The sequence below is a fragment of the Phycomyces blakesleeanus genome (genome assembly GCF_001638985.1).
Source record: "Phycomyces blakesleeanus NRRL 1555(-) unplaced genomic scaffold PHYBLscaffold_13, whole genome shotgun sequence".
Lineage (NCBI taxonomy): Eukaryota > Fungi > Mucoromycota > Mucoromycetes > Mucorales > Phycomycetaceae > Phycomyces > Phycomyces blakesleeanus.
This window is the reverse complement of record NW_017265146.1, coordinates 821,217-837,140: the sequence shown is the minus strand read 5'-3', so window position 1 is coordinate 837,140 and position 15,924 is coordinate 821,217. Positions and strand designations below refer to the sequence as shown.

At 42.7% G+C, this 15,924-nt stretch overlaps 6 protein-coding genes across 6 annotated transcripts; 3 read left to right on the top strand and 3 right to left on the bottom strand.

The window, feature by feature from the left end:
• Window positions 1-47: 47 nt before the first annotated feature.
• On the top strand, window positions 48-3,833 carry PHYBLDRAFT_187411 (hypothetical protein; the record flags this gene model as incomplete). Its single annotated transcript, XM_018439379.1, has 2 exons — window positions 48-835; window positions 2,224-3,833. 2 exons carry the CDS (start codon window positions 48-50, stop codon window positions 3,683-3,685), a joined length of 2,250 nt encoding a protein of 749 aa, XP_018290541.1. The 3' UTR covers window positions 3,686-3,833.
• A 1,107-nt stretch (window positions 3,834-4,940) lies between these two features.
• Window positions 4,941-5,760, bottom strand: PHYBLDRAFT_159161 (hypothetical protein; the record flags this gene model as incomplete). The annotated part of the gene is made up of 1 exon (XM_018433927.1): window positions 4,941-5,760. A coding segment is annotated over exon 1 (541 nt), but the record flags the coding sequence as incomplete, so codon positions are not given.
• Window positions 5,761-9,092: 3,332 nt separating this feature from the next.
• On the bottom strand, window positions 9,093-9,716 carry PHYBLDRAFT_146690 (CCHC-type zinc finger transcription factor; the record flags this gene model as incomplete). The annotated part of the gene is made up of 1 exon (XM_018431710.1): window positions 9,093-9,716. One exon carries the CDS (start codon window positions 9,714-9,716, stop codon window positions 9,093-9,095), a length of 624 nt encoding a protein of 207 aa, XP_018290539.1.
• A 91-nt stretch (window positions 9,717-9,807) lies between these two features.
• Window positions 9,808-10,221, bottom strand: PHYBLDRAFT_146689 (hypothetical protein; the record flags this gene model as incomplete). Its single annotated transcript, XM_018431709.1, has 1 exon — window positions 9,808-10,221. One exon carries the CDS (start codon window positions 10,219-10,221, stop codon window positions 9,808-9,810), a length of 414 nt encoding a protein of 137 aa, XP_018290538.1.
• A 1,454-nt stretch (window positions 10,222-11,675) lies between these two features.
• Window positions 11,676-13,562, top strand: PHYBLDRAFT_169625 (hypothetical protein; the record flags this gene model as incomplete). Its single annotated transcript, XM_018436119.1, has 1 exon — window positions 11,676-13,562. One exon carries the CDS (start codon window positions 11,676-11,678, stop codon window positions 13,560-13,562), a length of 1,887 nt encoding a protein of 628 aa, XP_018290537.1.
• A 1,049-nt stretch (window positions 13,563-14,611) lies between these two features.
• PHYBLDRAFT_146687 (hypothetical protein) lies at window positions 14,612-15,866 on the top strand (the record flags this gene model as incomplete). The annotated part of the gene is made up of 4 exons (XM_018431708.1): window positions 14,612-15,171; window positions 15,238-15,347; window positions 15,456-15,757; window positions 15,828-15,866. The coding sequence occupies 4 exons, from the start codon at window positions 14,612-14,614 to the stop codon at window positions 15,864-15,866; spliced, it is 1,011 nt and encodes a 336-aa protein (XP_018290536.1).
• Between the last annotated feature and the right edge of the window lie 58 nt (window positions 15,867-15,924).

Genomic DNA, 15,924 nt, shown 5'->3' with positions numbered 1-15,924 from the left:
CTCAGCATGTCGATATACTCGCCCTGCAAGAAACTCATGCTTCCTCTATGGATATACAGAACACATTCAATATGCAGTTTAGGACTACTTCCTCAGTTTGGTCCCAACATTGTGGTTTAGTGTGCCTAACTCCTATGATTTCTATTGTCAACCCTTTAACCTCTGTCTGTGGCCGATGTATATCTGCTACAGTTGAGCATGCCAACAATAATTTTTCCCCTTTTCAGATCTGTGTGGTATATGCCCCAGCTACAGTTGGACAGCGGTATAAATTCCTATCTGCCCTGCTTGCTAACTCTTTATTATTGCCCACTCATCCTTCACGCTTCATCCTGCTGGGAGATTTTAATCACTCCTATCACACTCGTTCACCTCGGCCCCGACTTGCACCTCATACGTGGCTCCAATTCCTCTCTGACCACCTCTTTGACTGCGTCACTATGCCTGATTCTACCCCTATGCCTACCTTCCATCGCGGCACAACGTCCTCCACCTTGGACTATATATTCTCCTCTTCCGATATGTTTTCCCACCGCATTTCGTCTTCCGTGGATTATATTCATCCGCAATGGTCAGACCATTTCCTAGTTTCCGCATCTTTTCTCTTTGATTCAGGCACTGTCTTGGGGAAAGGCCTATGGCGTGCCAACCCACGTCTGTCCTACAACCAGCATTTCTGTCTCCAGCTTGACTCACACATTCATTCCCTCGTCCACTCTCTACCAACATCTCTATCTGTTCAAGAACAGTGGGATAGTCTCAAAACCGATGTCATCCATTTTATCCGCTCTTATTGCCGTCGCCTTCGCCGCAACCTCACTACGATAGAAGCCCAGTTGCAGAGCAAGCGCGCGCACCTGATACAAAAGTACCGACTCAACCCCTCCATTAACTTCCAGCTTCCTTTTGTGGAACGACAGATTCAGGACATACAACACGAAAAGGTAGAAACACAGGCATTGCGCGCTGGAAAACACTGGCGGGAACAGGGTGAGACCTCTGCCGGTTACTTGAAACGTACGATTGAAACACGGCAAGTCTGTAAGACGATCTCTGGCCTACGCCACCCCTTCACCAACGTCCTTTCGACACAGCCTTCTATCATGACCGATTCCGCGGCTGCATTTTATGAAGATTTGTATTCCCCCGATGACATTGAGCAAACCGCTGTAGACGACCTTCTACATAATCTTCCGACTCATATTGTTCTCTCTGACGCTCTTGTAAACAAACTCACTTCCTCCTTTTCCATCGTAGACATACGAGAAGGTGCGCAGCGGTCTCCTTCCGCCAGCAGTCCCAGTCCCGACGGGATACCCTATGAAATCCTTCGTCTCCTTTTTGACCATCCCGCGTGTGCTCATATCTTGGAAAAGCTTTACAATGACGCTCTCACCACTGGAGTTTTTCCTGCCTCTTGGCAATCTACTTGTCTCTCCTTGCTACCGAAGAAAGGAGACCTTACATCTTTGAAGAACTGGCGACCTATTGCCTTGATTAACACTGATGCAAAGGTCTTTACTCGACTACTCAATGCCCGTATGATTCCTGCTGCCAGCTCAATTGTGTCTCAATATCAAACCGGGTTTGTGAGGGGAAGGTTCATTGCTGACAATGGCATGCTCGTCAAGACCATTATGGAACAGGCCCGGCTCACTCAATCCACCAGTATTGGCTTGCTCTTGGATCAAGAAAAGGCTTACGATCGTGTACACCCCTCGTACCTGCGACAAGTCCTGCGCCATTTCCGTTTCCCTTCCTCTCTCGTCGATTGTATTTGCAACATATTCTTCTCTACTCGAATACGAGTCAATGTGAACGGTCATATCTCCCGAGAACTTGTTCAGCACCGCGGTCTCCGACAGGGCGATCCTCTGTCCCCCGTTCTCTTCAATCTCGCCTTTGAGCCTCTTCTACGCCGCCTCCAACATGACCCTGAATTTTCTGGGTTTCTCCCACCTATCTCGCCAATCCTTCCAGCCCCCCCTCCAGTCAAATGTCTTGCATATGCGGACGATGTCATTGTTTTCCTCTCCACACACATCTTGCCACTTACTCTCGGGCCTCCAATGCCAAGATCAACATGGCCAAGACGGAGGCCATATCGCTTTCGGGACAACCACTTCCTCACTGGATCACGTTCCTACAGGCCCACCAAATAACATCCTGGCACGACCGTTCCTGTCCTGACTCCCTCCGCTACCTTGGCTTCCCTATTGTCAGTTCGATTGCCCAACGCGATGCCTTTTGTTCCTCATTGTTAACAACCATACAATCTTCCTGCGCCATACACCTCACTCGATCCTTATCGATCCGGGGGCGTGCCACCGTTCTCAATACTCTCATTCTCTCCCGTCTCTGGCATGTCCTACGCGTGATCTCTGTTCCTGTGTCGTTTCTCGATAAAGTGAAGTCGGCCATGGGTCAGTTCTTGCAGCACCGAATGTTTCCTCCCATTAAGCTGTCCACTCTTTGTCTCCCTCTTCGTTCTGGCGGCCTTGGAGTATTAGATCCTTCTATACAACAAGGTGCTTTTCAGCTGCGTTGGTTACGTCCTCTCTGTCTCTCTCCTCACTCCACCTCTGGCTTAGTTCCTCCTTGGCTGTCCTTTCTCTTACGTTATCATACGTCTGGCACCGACCCCCAATTGACACTTCTCTTCCACGATCTTCGCCCCCCCGATCTGACTGGCCTTGCAGGTTGCTTCCGCAACATATTCTCTGCTATTGATAGGCTCCCGCACGACTTCTCCTCCCTTGCCCCCAACATTGCTACGTGTTTAGCACTTCCCCTCCGCTCAGTATGCCTACCAGCCACAAGCACTACCTCCTTCCCTCCCTCCTGGCAACACCTCCGCGTTGAAGATGCCTTTCTTGTTGACCCTTCTTTCGACGTTCTCTGCCGTCGAGCGCCGGCTGATTTCCCACGCAACCCGCTCATATTGCGCAAGTTTTTCAAGAGAGTTGACTCTCGCGACATCTTGCTACAACCTTTCCTTGTTCGCGCTTTCCTCCCTTCTCATATCCTTCAGCTCAATTACCCTTCCATTCCTTCCCGTTCAGGTTCATCAATCAATGCTAGCCCTTTTGTTTGCGGCCTTTTACCTGGAATACCGTGGTCCAAGCTGAAACCTCGTATGTATCGTTCTCTTTGTTCCTCTTCTGTTTCTCCTCCCCTGTCGTCTACACTGTCCAGCTCACAATGGCGAATCTTTTGGAACCTTCCTATACACCACCATGTCCGCAACATCTGGTACCGAGGTCTGCACCACAAATTGTCATCCCGCTCCCTGTTGCATCGCATACTTCCTGGCCCCTTCCCCACCGACTCTTGCCCCATTTGTGAAGCCTCTACAGACACACCCGACCATTTCCTCTTCTCCTGCCCCCTCAAAATTGACGTTTGGTCTACATTCTGGCAAGATGTCTTTGGATCTCATCCTACTCTTCCTATACTCCATGATGCATTTTACAACCTGTCTTTCCCCTATACCCGCTCCTCTGATATTCACGCCGCCTCTCTCTTTAGCTGTGCCCTTCTGGCGATCTGGCGACATCATTGGTCCACGGTGTTCGACAATACACCTTTTGTATCTTCCACCGTCCTATCTACCGCTTCCCGCTTGGTTGCCATATTTAAGGCTGAAAAATCTCTTGATGACCTTGCCTGTTCTCTTGCTACTTAGCTCTACCTTTAGTTTTCCTTCTTACATATACACCTCAAAAAAAATCAAAAACCCAAAAACAAATTTTGTGACGTGCGTCCTTTTTTTTTTTAGCTAGTGATCCTCACAATAAAAACCTGAGCTCTAATCGCTCCCTACAAAAAATAAATAAATTATATTTATATATGTATATAATGTGCATATATGTGCAGTACATACACATACACATACACACATATAAACGTTCTACCTAATACTTTTTTTGAGTCTAAAGAAATGTACATATATATACATATATACATTCATGTAGATTCCTAATGAGATTATAATTCACCTACAATAAGCGTAATATTAATACAGTTTTACGGACATTCCATACAGAATCATGATTTGTGATTCCAATGTGCTCATTGGAATCAAACATGCTTTACATTGCCAATGTACTCTAAAGAGGAAATACCAACCTGAGAACTATTATTTATAGAGATACATGATATAAACGATAGGCTCTGTAATGCCTAAAAGCCTAGCACTACTCTTATTAAGCCTTTTTCTTTCTTTCTTTCAACGAAAGATTTGGCTTGTGGTTTTTGAGATAGAGTTTTTGTAAATACTAAACTAAATGTTGTTTTCTGCTGTTTGAATAAATAGGATGAAACACATTAGTCGTCGGTTTAGATGAATTGGCTTGCTGTTTTAGATTATTTTATTCAGTTAAATATATTAATTGAATTGTTATGTTGTTAATGCCATCTAAGAGAAAAAAGGAACCCAACCCGGTTGTGATACAAATCCTTGCCTTCTGTTTTTAGATTGTGTAAAAGAAATGTTCTATCTTATATTATTCCAACTAATATCATCAAAACTCTTCTGATATTTTTACTTTTTTTTGGAAAATGTCTATAGCACTATTGAAAGTACCATCGGAACTAATCCCTTTTTTCCTTGCCCCGCGAAAGAACTATCAAAAAAGAATAACTTTTGATATCTATATACATTATAAGATATATATATATATATTACACACCAAGTAACACCAACAACTACTCTCATTTGTTACGGTGCTTTTTTCCGATGAACCCGATTTTTTTCTTTTCTCGAACAATCTTATATCCAATTTTGATAAATATAAAATAATAAAATAAAAGCTTATTATTCATGTTTCTACTCTTCACTAGGTTTATTATTTTCTATATCAATAACATAAACATAAAATAGTCATACACACGTACATATATATATATTGTTTTTTTTTTTTTTTTTTTTTTTTTTTTTTGTAAGGAGGCTGGGCCTCAGAAATTTTATTGAGCTTAACAATTCTAAGAGGAAGAGGAAGTCACAATCCTGTTTTTGGGTTTTTAAATTATATGTAAAATGAGTGAGTAGCTAGTCTGAAAGAGGCAGGGATAGTTCCGCATGAAAACGGGTGACAAGAGAAGCAGCAGTGACAAGGACTGATGTACTCAGGAAAGGAGCATCGTCAAACACAAAGGACCAGTGATGGCGCCAGATTGCGAGGAGGATACAGCTGACAAGAGAAACGGCGGGAATGTCTGGAGTGAGGGATGGTGGGAGACGGAAGGAAAAAAGAGCAGAATGAATGTCTTGCGTGGAGGGCACGTTGCCAAAATGGGTTGACCAAAAAATAGTCCAGGCGGAGAACTTTGGGGGACAAGTGAACAGAAAGTGAGATGTAGATTCCTTGATGTCACCGCATATGGGGCAGGACCCGTCAGGAAAGATGGTAGGGACAGTTTGGTGTAGAACGGAGCGACACGACAGCTTGTTGTGAAGAGCGCGGAACCATAAAGAACGGACAGAATGGTGGATGGGAGCGGACCAGAACGTGCGCCATTGGTGGGTGTGGAGAGGAGGGACAGGGTTGTCTGGGGACGGGGTGCAAAGGGTGCGGAACGTTTTGGGTGAGAATGGTTTGCGAGGTATTATGGGAAACATACTGGTGAGGAAGGGGCTGGGGTCCACATGCGACACAATGGGAGAGGAAGGTGGAGGAAGGAGACCATCAAGCAAGGAATGTGGGAGAAGAGAGCGGAAGAAGAAAGGTTGTAAAAGAACGGAATGGTTGTCGACTTGACGGAAGAACTTAGTGATGATGCGAGGGGATTGGGGACGCTCGGGTCTTGTTCGACGACGAAGTACTTGCAATGAATCATCTACGACAAAAGCGTCAGTGACGAGAAGATGCCGCCAAGTCCGTGGTATGAGAGAGGAGGGTAGGCAGATAGAGGGGAGAGGCAAGGAGAGGCATGTGGGGTGGTTAATAGAAACGGAGTCAAAGGAGTGTGGCAGGAGATCAATGGCAGCAAATATGTTTCTGAAAACACTGTCAATATGGCGGAAAGGTAGAGGACGAAGATCAGGGGAAAGTAAAGGTAGACGAGGATCCGGGATCCCAGAAAAGGACCGAAGAAGGAAGGACAACCAAGGAAGGACCAGACCGGATCGACCAAACGGGGAACGGACAAGAGGGAGAAGCCAACGAAGTTGTAGAGCAGATTGCTGTATAATCGGATCGAGAACCCCAAGTCCACCAGATATGGATGGGAGGCATAATGTGGCAAGCTTGATTGGAGGGAACATACGATGTTGAAGAAATTGTCCCATGGCTGATCGTATCTTGGACATGAAGGCAACAGGGACAGATATCACTCGAAGAACATGCCATAGTTTGGAGAGGATGAGAGTGTTTAGAACGGTGGCACGGCCACGGATTGAGAGAGAGCGTGAGAGATGAATATGACAGGCGGATTGGATTTTGGTGAGAAGAGAGGAACAGAAGGAGTCGCGTTGTATGATGGATGTGTAAAGTGGGAAGCCAAGGTAAATGAGTGGAAGTGGAGAGCGTTTATCATGACAGTCCACAATTTGAAACTGTTGTAGGATGTCTTGCCAGGACGACAGAGGGCAACCGGACAGGGACAGGGCTTGTGTTTTGTGCATGTTGATACGGGCATGGGATGCGTTGGCATAAGTGTTTAAGTGGACTTGGAGGCGGGAAAGACTAGGAGGATTGGGGAGGAACACAAGGAGGTCGTCGGCGTAGGCAAGGAACTTGATGGCTTGTGGTGGGAGGAGTGGTGACGGAATTCGTGGGTTAGGGTCTGTGGGGGAAGGAACGGTGGGTGGTGAGATGGACGGTGTGTAGCCAGGGAATTCAGGATCGTGAAGGAGACGGCAAAGGAGTGGTTCGAAGGCAAGGTCGAAAAGGACTGGAGAGAGAGGGTCCCCATAACGCAAACCACGAGATTGAGAGAGAGAGCGAGAAATATGGCCATTGACATTGACGGTAATGTTAGTGGAAAAAAAAGGGAGCATATGGATGAGATGAGAGATTGGGGGAAGTGAAAGTGAGTGAGAACCTGTCGCAGGTAATCTGGATGAACTCTATCATAGGCCTTCTCCTGATCAAGTAACAGTCCTATGTCAGAGGCATTGGTGAGTCGAGCATTTTCCATGATGGCTTTGGTCAGGATTCCATTGTCTGCAATAAACCGTCCACGGACAAATCCAGTTTGGTATGCGGAAACAAGAGAGCTGGCTGCAGGAATCATGCGGTCGTTGACAAGGCGGGTGAATACTTTGGCGTCGGCATTAATGAGAGCTATGGGTCTCCAGTTCTTGAGAGAGGACAGGTCTCCTTTCTTGGGAAGAAGGATAACACATGTCGATTGCCAGGAAGTAGGGAATACCCCAAGATGGAGGGCATTATTGTAAACGGCGGAAGTGAGGTTGGTGTACATGGGATGGTCGATGAGGAGTCGGAGGATTTCATAGGGTATGCCGTCTGGGCCGGGGCTACTGGACTTAGGGGAGCGAGTGGTGCCAGCGCGGATGTCGGTTATTGTGAAAGGGGCAGTGAGTTGATCATGGATGGAGTCAGAGAGGCGAAGGTCAGGGGGAAGGTTGTCTAGCAAATCTGAAACTGCGGGCGGTTGGATGGGATCAGCTGTGTACAAAACCTCATAAAAGGCTGCAGCAGCATCAGTCATGTCCGTTGCGTCAGTGCAGACGTGGTCGGTGGTAGGGTGGCGGGGAGAGGTGATGGTGGTACGGGATTGACGGGTAGTGACAGTTCGTTTCAAATAACCAGCAGAACATTCACCTTGTTCTCGCCAGTGTTTACCGGCACGAAGAGCTAGTATCTCGACTTGTTCGGTTTGGAGAGACTGTATTTGACGTTCGAGGTGAGGAAGTTGCGGAATGGTCGAAGGGTCAGGATGTTGGCGGAGGAGATGGTTGCGTTTGGCGTGTAGTTTGCGTTCTTGGTCAGCAAGGGTGCGGCGAGGACGACGAGAAAAAGCGAGGGCGAATTGGGCGATTTTGGATTTGATCCAGTCCCACTGGTCTTGTATAGAGCCTATGTGGGGAAGCTGGGGAGAGAGAGATGAAAGAAGATTATCGAGTTCCTCACAAAAGGAAGGGTTGAGAGCAAGGCGTGGGTTGGCACGCCAAAGTCCCTTGCCAATTTGTTGGGTCATAGTAAAGCGAAATGTCACCTTCACAAGATAGTGATCCGACCATAAAGGTTGGATGTATGTTACAGAGGAAGACATTATGGATGGGGCGATATCGGGGGAAGCATAAATATAGTCTAGGCACGAAGAGAAAGATCCTCTTTGAAATGTAGGGAGGGGGGACGCACCTGTTGGAGTGACACAGTCATGTAGATTAGATCGCACAAACTGAAGCCATTCACGTGGGGCCTTTGGGGTGCGAGTTGTGGGTGTGGTTGTAGAGGGCAGAGAGTTATAGTTAAGGTCACCCAAAAGAATAAATCGGGAGGGGAGAGGTGGGATAAAGTGAGGGTTGTTGAGAAGTGATGTAAGAAAATTATGTCTATGGCTTGGGGTGGATGGGGCATATACAACGCAGATACGGATGGGGGGGAAGAGATTGTTGGAGTGAGTGACAGTAGCTGTAATGCTGCGACCACACATGGTGAATAAGGGGTCAGTAAACATTAGAAAGGGGGAAAGAGAGACTAGGCCGCAATGGGGCGACCATAATGTAGATGAGGAACGGAATTGATGTTGGAAGGTCTGTTGAAGAGCTTCTGTGGTGGCATGGGTTTCTTGGAGGGCGAGTATGTCGAGATGTTGGGAGCGGAGGTATCGAATAAATAAGGATCGTCTTTGGGGGTCTTGCAATTTTGCAAGCCCTCTACAGTTTAGTGTTCCTATATTGATCATTGAGGGGGGTTAATATTTTGGTGAACGACAATACCTGTCATAAGTGAGCCATGTTGGTCGTTGTCAGCATTATCACTGTCGCTAGAGGATTCGGATTCAGCACCGTTTTCGCTGTCTTGAGTATCCATAGCCAAGTTGTCCTTGTTAGGATCATATTCTTGGTATGGAATGTCACGGTTTGATTTGTCGGTAATGTTTTTCAATGCTGCGCGGAGGACTCATCGGTAAGGGTCATGAGTGGATAGCTGTGCAAGTTCGGCCTCAATCTCGGCCGCAGACTTGCCCAAGATGTCAAACTGATTAGCAGGCGGTGTACGAGGAGCGGACTTTTTCTTTCGCTTGGGTAGTGCGGGAAGGACAGGGGGAAGAGTTTGTGTACGGGCGGGGGTGGACTGGGATTCACGACGGGGCTGTTTACGGATGCGTTTGTTACTGGTGTTGTTGTTGGGATGAGGGTTGTTGATACGGGGACAGGTTGCCTGAAGGTGGCCGACGGCTTGACAGGCGTGACAAGTGCGAGATTCGATTGGGCGGGTGGGGCAGTCAGCCAGAACGTGGCCCATGGCCTTACAGTATCTGCAATGGGGACCCATCTTGGCCCAAGTGCCGAAAACATGACCATAACCTTCGCAGGGAATCTTGTGAACCAGGGGAGAGTAAACACGATCCTGATTAGGTGGGCGTTCCAGGTACACGTAGCCAGATCCAGTAAAGAACCTGTTCTCCAGGTAAATAACGACCTCCTTGATGATGCCGAAAGAGTAGAGGGAAGAACGGATAAGTTCGTTAAGGCAGGGGCGGGAGAGGCGAGGAAGACCGGTGATGTTGAGATTCATCATCATAACAGAAGACGAAATGGCACGGTGAGCGAGAATAACGGAATCTTGGACGACAATGGGTTCGGCACATGCACGATTGCAAAGGGTGTCAGATTCAAGGTAAAAGTTCGACGATGTGTGTGTTGTTGCGCACAGAGGTAACTTCAGCAAAAGCTTCCTCCTCAGAGAAAGCGGCGTGAATTGCTGTCCAGAAGGCGGCCATGAACGAGTCATCAGATTGGGGCAGGTCGTAAAAAACAGAGTGGGGGGAAGTACCGAACCGACATTCCGTAGGAATGGCATATGGGTCATCTGAACCAAGTACGCGTTCTATGCGCGTGAGGGAGCGTTGTTTTTCAGGGTCGACCAAGGAGGCAAAGGTGATGGGAGTGGTAGTAGGTAAAGCATGTGTGGGGGCGTTTGGTTGGGTTGATGGATGTATGTTAGGTGATAGAGGAGGGAAGTTGTTGTCTCCATAGTGTGGTGACCCTTGTGGGGTCGTTTCCTGTTGGGTAGCGGGAAGAGCCATGATATATATATATATATTGTAGAAGACAATGTTTTATTATTAGTCCATACACAGTCACGCACCATAATTATCGGCGATTCTGGGGATATCAAAGGCCTCAAAGCATACGAGAGGAAAAACTAAGGGAAGAGAAGATTACAAGGAAAAACAAATTCATCACAAAAAAGACGTGTATATTTGAGTAAATTTATGTTGTCTGGGTGGATTTGCGTGCCTGGGTATATTTATGTGTGCGTGTGTGGATTTATGTGTGTGTGTGGGTGGATTTTGAGTACCAGACGTGGCACAGCGGAAGTACAAATGTTAAGAGAGGCAAATTGAATAGTAAGAAAAAGAACGTCTTTATCGATTGATATATATAAACATATTATTCTATCTTTAATAAACAACACTCTCACAGTATCTAATTTTTCTAATCTTAAGATACTAACCCAAGATTAGTTCCGAACATCTCGTATATTTTTTATTTTTTTTAATAGATAACACTCTCACAGTATCTATTTTTTCTAAAATTGAGATACTAATCCAAAATCAATCCCAAATACCTTAATTGCAATACAGTATAATATTTAAATAAAATTATAGTTGGAATAAGAGGGTCAATTACTTGTTATAAAATAATAATAAAAAATCAAAAACTAATTGAAAGCTTATAAAAAAGCAAAAAAGTAAAGTAAAATAAAATAATTAATTTAAATTTCAAATGCCCAGTCTTTTTTGTAGATTGTAGAGCATTTTTGGAACTCAAATGGTCTAAGCTGTTTTTAGTAATTTAAAAACACCTGGGAGCGTGGCATTTTTGTGAGGCTAGCAATTCTCCTACACAAAAAAAAATGCGGCGGTGTTTCAATCTTGTATTTCTCCTAATGTCGTATAGTCAAAAAAGCAAAATTTTATCACTTCGGACTTAACAGCTTACTTTAGAAAAAAATCTTACTAAACGGTCTATTTTTTATGTGCTACAAATAAAGTAGCAAAAAAAGGTCGGCAAGTGAAAATTAAATAGTTGGATTTCACATATAATATTGCACTTTGATATGTGTGTTTTTTTTTTTTTTTTTAAAAAAATAACTAAATCATTTTGGTCTTGTTTTTTACTATATATGCTTTAGAGCTATAGTAAGAAATAAAATACCCCAAAAGTATAATTATATACTATACATATTTCATTCTCTTTATTTCAATGACTTTGCTAGCAAAAAAAAATGAGAGGATAGCAGTACCTTCTTTGCTTTCCAAAATAAAATTAATGAATTAATTAGAAGATGGGCGAATTTACTGCGGTCTGTGTTTCCATAGTTACTTTTCAATCCAAGTGAAATGATATTTGTATTACACAATTTTTTATTTATTTATTTGCAAGCTCATTCGAGTAAGTCAAACTTTTATTTGTTACACCTCCACTAACGTATTTCTTTCTTTCTCTTTCTCTCTACTTTTTACTCTCAACTCACATGCAGGCATCAGACTTTCCTTTTGAAATTATCTCAAAAATCGCAAATCTCTTATTAAAAGACGATAAGATTTCCTGTATTCTCACTTGCAAGGCATGGCGATATCCGTTTCAAGAATCACTTTGGGAGAATATTGAAGTCAATTCTATGGATACACTTGAGAAAATATGTGCTATTGTTGAGAGTCCAACGGGGGATTTCATAGAACATGATCTTATAACTCAAAGTCTACGTGTTACTGGAAAGACAACCTTGGGTGACTGGAACCAGACCCGCTTTTTCAAAAACTTTCCAAACTTAAAGCATCTCGATATTGGGCCCTTGACTTATTCCGAAAGCCAGATAGAGAATACAGAATATGGTCCTCAATGGAATTCAGTGAATAGTTTAAAACTTCAAATTGATCAAAACCCTGGGGAAATAACAACTGGATTTGTCTGTAAGGTCTTGCAAAAAATTCCCAACCTCAAATCAATAGATATCTCTCCTGATATATTCACTAGTTCGGTCACGTTTGGTTTGGAGCAATATAATACCCTGCACACTGTATTGCCAAGGCTGACACATATTAAGGCTCAATTATACCTCAACCGCATGCGCCGAAATGAAATACCATTGATTCCATTAACTTTGCCAGCGCTCTGTGTAACAAGTCTTTCTCTAGACCTCAGACATTGGGATCACCTGTGGCTGTACTACTTTTGCTACAAGTATCCAAACATACAGAATTTGATATGGAGAAGCGTATACAGATTTGGAAATTCAGCTCGTCGAGCATATAATGAAGCTAGAATAGAACTACTCCGTTCGATTAAAAAAGTGTTCCCGTACTTGGAAACTGTGGATTTTTACACTGAGGAACCAACAGAATGGTCACATTCTATATTCTGGAATCTCCTTTGTCTGTCAGATGTGCCCATAAAAAAAATAAAGTACAAGATCAAATCCAGTGACTCTGATGCAGCCTATTTTGGTATGACCATTCAACGGTTTACCCAATCCTTTTCAACAACACTGGAGAAAATTTCTATTGCCGGGAATATATATTTTGACATTGAAAACTTTGTAAAGCTAGAATTTATCTACTGTCCACATTTGGTGAGCGTTGAGATCAGTGATTGTGGCGTATCTATTGCATTGGATAATCTACTGAATAATTGGCCGGTCCTAAGACGACTCAAGTTTTCCAATGTACACCTGTATATTGATCCAGAAGCTCAAAAAGAGGAAACACAACACGGTCTTCATTTTTTGGTGCTCGATAATATTGTTGCAAGTATCTCTGTCTTCAAATACATGTCTTTTAGATGCAGAATTTTACAATATATGAACTTGAGCCAGTCGCAGATTTTTGGACCGATTTCGAACGAGACCGGAAGCCTGTGCATTGACATGACTGACACAAAATTCGAGTTACTACAGCTCGACCACGTTAAATTCTACTCGTCCGAAGAAGACATGAACAATAATATTTCTATCAACTTGACATTGATTTCCCACTTAGCTGGTCATCAAACGCTAGCTGAAGCAAAAGAAGAATTCGATGAAAATGAAAATCAGAAATCTCACTTGGAGTATCTGTCTTGGTACCATCTCTACTGTGAATTGGACTGCCCATTCGATCATGTCACAAAAATCAGACAACTTTCAGAACAAGAAGTGTGTGTTGCTATTAAGTATTTTGAAGCTTTTCAGCTTAAAGATAGGATGGATACTTTTGAAGTTGAGAGGTCTTTCAATGGACAGGTTGATAAAGAAGATTGGAAGGAAGATCTTTGTAGAGGTTATGCAGAATTTAGATGCGGGCACATAGCTAAATATAATGTGCCTTTGTTTTGGATTAATGAAAATAGTTTTTGGCAAAATTCATTTGACAGCTCCTGGTGAAATATAATTCAAAATTATTAATTTTCTTTTCACCTCTTTCACACCAACCTTTACACGGGGCAATACCCTCAATTGGTCAATGTATAAGCCATAAAATTACAGTGTTACTTTATTCTGAATTTTTAAAGACCCTACCTAAAAGAGCCAATGTTTTCGATAGTCCCAATAGTTCATGAGCAAGGATTAAGTCTAATAAGAGCCTTTCTCAATTAAGAGTTAGGAGTAGTATACCTTTATGGAAATAAATTAACGAAAATAAACTGAAATACAAGGAAACATTACCTAAAAGTTTAATTTTTAATAAATAATTATAAGCATTCTCTAATCTTATGAAAGACATACACCATTGTAATCAACTGTAATCTCGAGCTGCTCTCACTAAAGAAAAATATGTTCTATAATGTCGAACCATTTGCCTAATTTTTCTTATGGATTTATTACCTTAATCTAGCCCATCCTATCTAAAAGAATGTAAAATCCACAAGTCTGGAGTTCTTTTTTCGTAAGAGCTCAAATACTCTATATATGCTATATCAATTGCTTCATTTGGTTATCTTTACCTATGTTTTTATGTCTGTAATCCAACCTGTTTGATAGTATATTTATTCTATCTGCTCATCCTGCCAATATTTACACAAAGCCTTCTTAATATAAATTATTTAATACCAAACATGATATGATAATAGCATCTCTTTAAGAAATTAATGTGTACATTTTAAATAGATGAGTACATATAACTATCAAACCCTCGTTCTACTTTTCTGAATAAGATAAATAAATTAGAAAAAAAGGTAAAGTTGCTGCGGCTAGTATCTTTTCAGTTACTTGGTAGGGATTTCTCAAGATTCTGTCAAAACCATGAATGTTTGTAGATACTTGAGAAACCCCTTAGTTAACCGCAGCTTCTGCGTTAAAATGTAGTAATATTTGTACCAGAAGGCCTTCGTTGATCTGCTGCTTTTGTATTAAAAAAGGACTATTTTTTTTCTTTACCAAGCAACAAACATATCTCTTTATCTTTTTCTTTACTCTCTTACATTATATACTTCATGCCCGAATCAGACCTGCCTTTCGAGATTCTTTCACGTATTGCAAGTTATGTATTTAACGATGGCAAGCTAGCATGTATGATGACTTGCAAGAGATGGAAAATCCCATATCAAGAATCTGTCTGGAAGACTCTACAAATTGATTTTATGGAAGAGCTTGAAGAAATATGTACTACAGCAAAGAATTCGACGAGCAGGTTCCTACCATATGATCTTACAACAGAAATCATACATATTTATAAGCTATTTTCCATAAATAAATTGCAGAAGCTTCAGGTTTTCCAAACCTTTCGAAATTTGAAGCATCTTGATATTAAGGTCATATGCTTTGATCCAGCCGATGCAGATTTTACAAGATACGTATCTGGTTTGTCATCACTGGTCAGTCTGGTACTTCAACCTACTCAAACCACTCAAAGAATGTTTATTCCGCTAATTCTTGAAATATTGGGCCATATGCCTAACCTCCAAAAGCTATATATTGGCCTACGTTTTCCGGATTATGAGATTCAGCTTAAACTTCACCAATTCAATCACCTCCATACCCTATTACCAAAGCTGTCAGCTATCAAATTATCCCTAAGCCTTCTTTAGATACATCCAAAGGCAGTACCACCAATTTCAAGAACTATCTCAGTACCAGGCGTAACAACACTCGATCTCGCAATCATTGATTGGAACCATATATGGCTGTACTATTTTAGCTTCAAATATCCAAACCTACGTACCTTGAGATGTACGACCTGGTATTCGGAACATGAGCAAACTGCAACAGAATATACTGACGAAAAAAAATAGCTTCTCCGTTCAATTACAAAGGCATTTATGTGCTTGGAAACGATAGACCTTTATTCGCAGTGCTATACGGAATGGGAACACGCTATTTTCTCGGATGTTCTCTGTCGATTGCATACACCTATCAAGAAATTAACTTATCGCAGCATTGGTGCCAATTGCATAGAAAGCTTTTGGGAGAGAATGATACAACAGCTTATACAGTCCTTCTCAAGAACTCTTGAAACACCCGAAGTTTCAGGAGATGCTTTTTCCTATACCAATTCTACTTTTACACCAAAGTTTTCGTATTGTCCAATCTTGGTGGATCTTGAAATCAGACGCTGTAGTGTATCTGTTGCTTTAGACGACGTACTTGATAATTGCCCGGCATTGAGAAGATTCTGTTTTTCCAAGGGACGGCTATATATTAATTCAACAGCAAGTGGACAGCGGAGACAGCATGGACTACACACTATAGAGCTGAGATACGTTACTACAATATCTTTTGTATTTAACTGTGTATCCTTCAGATGCAG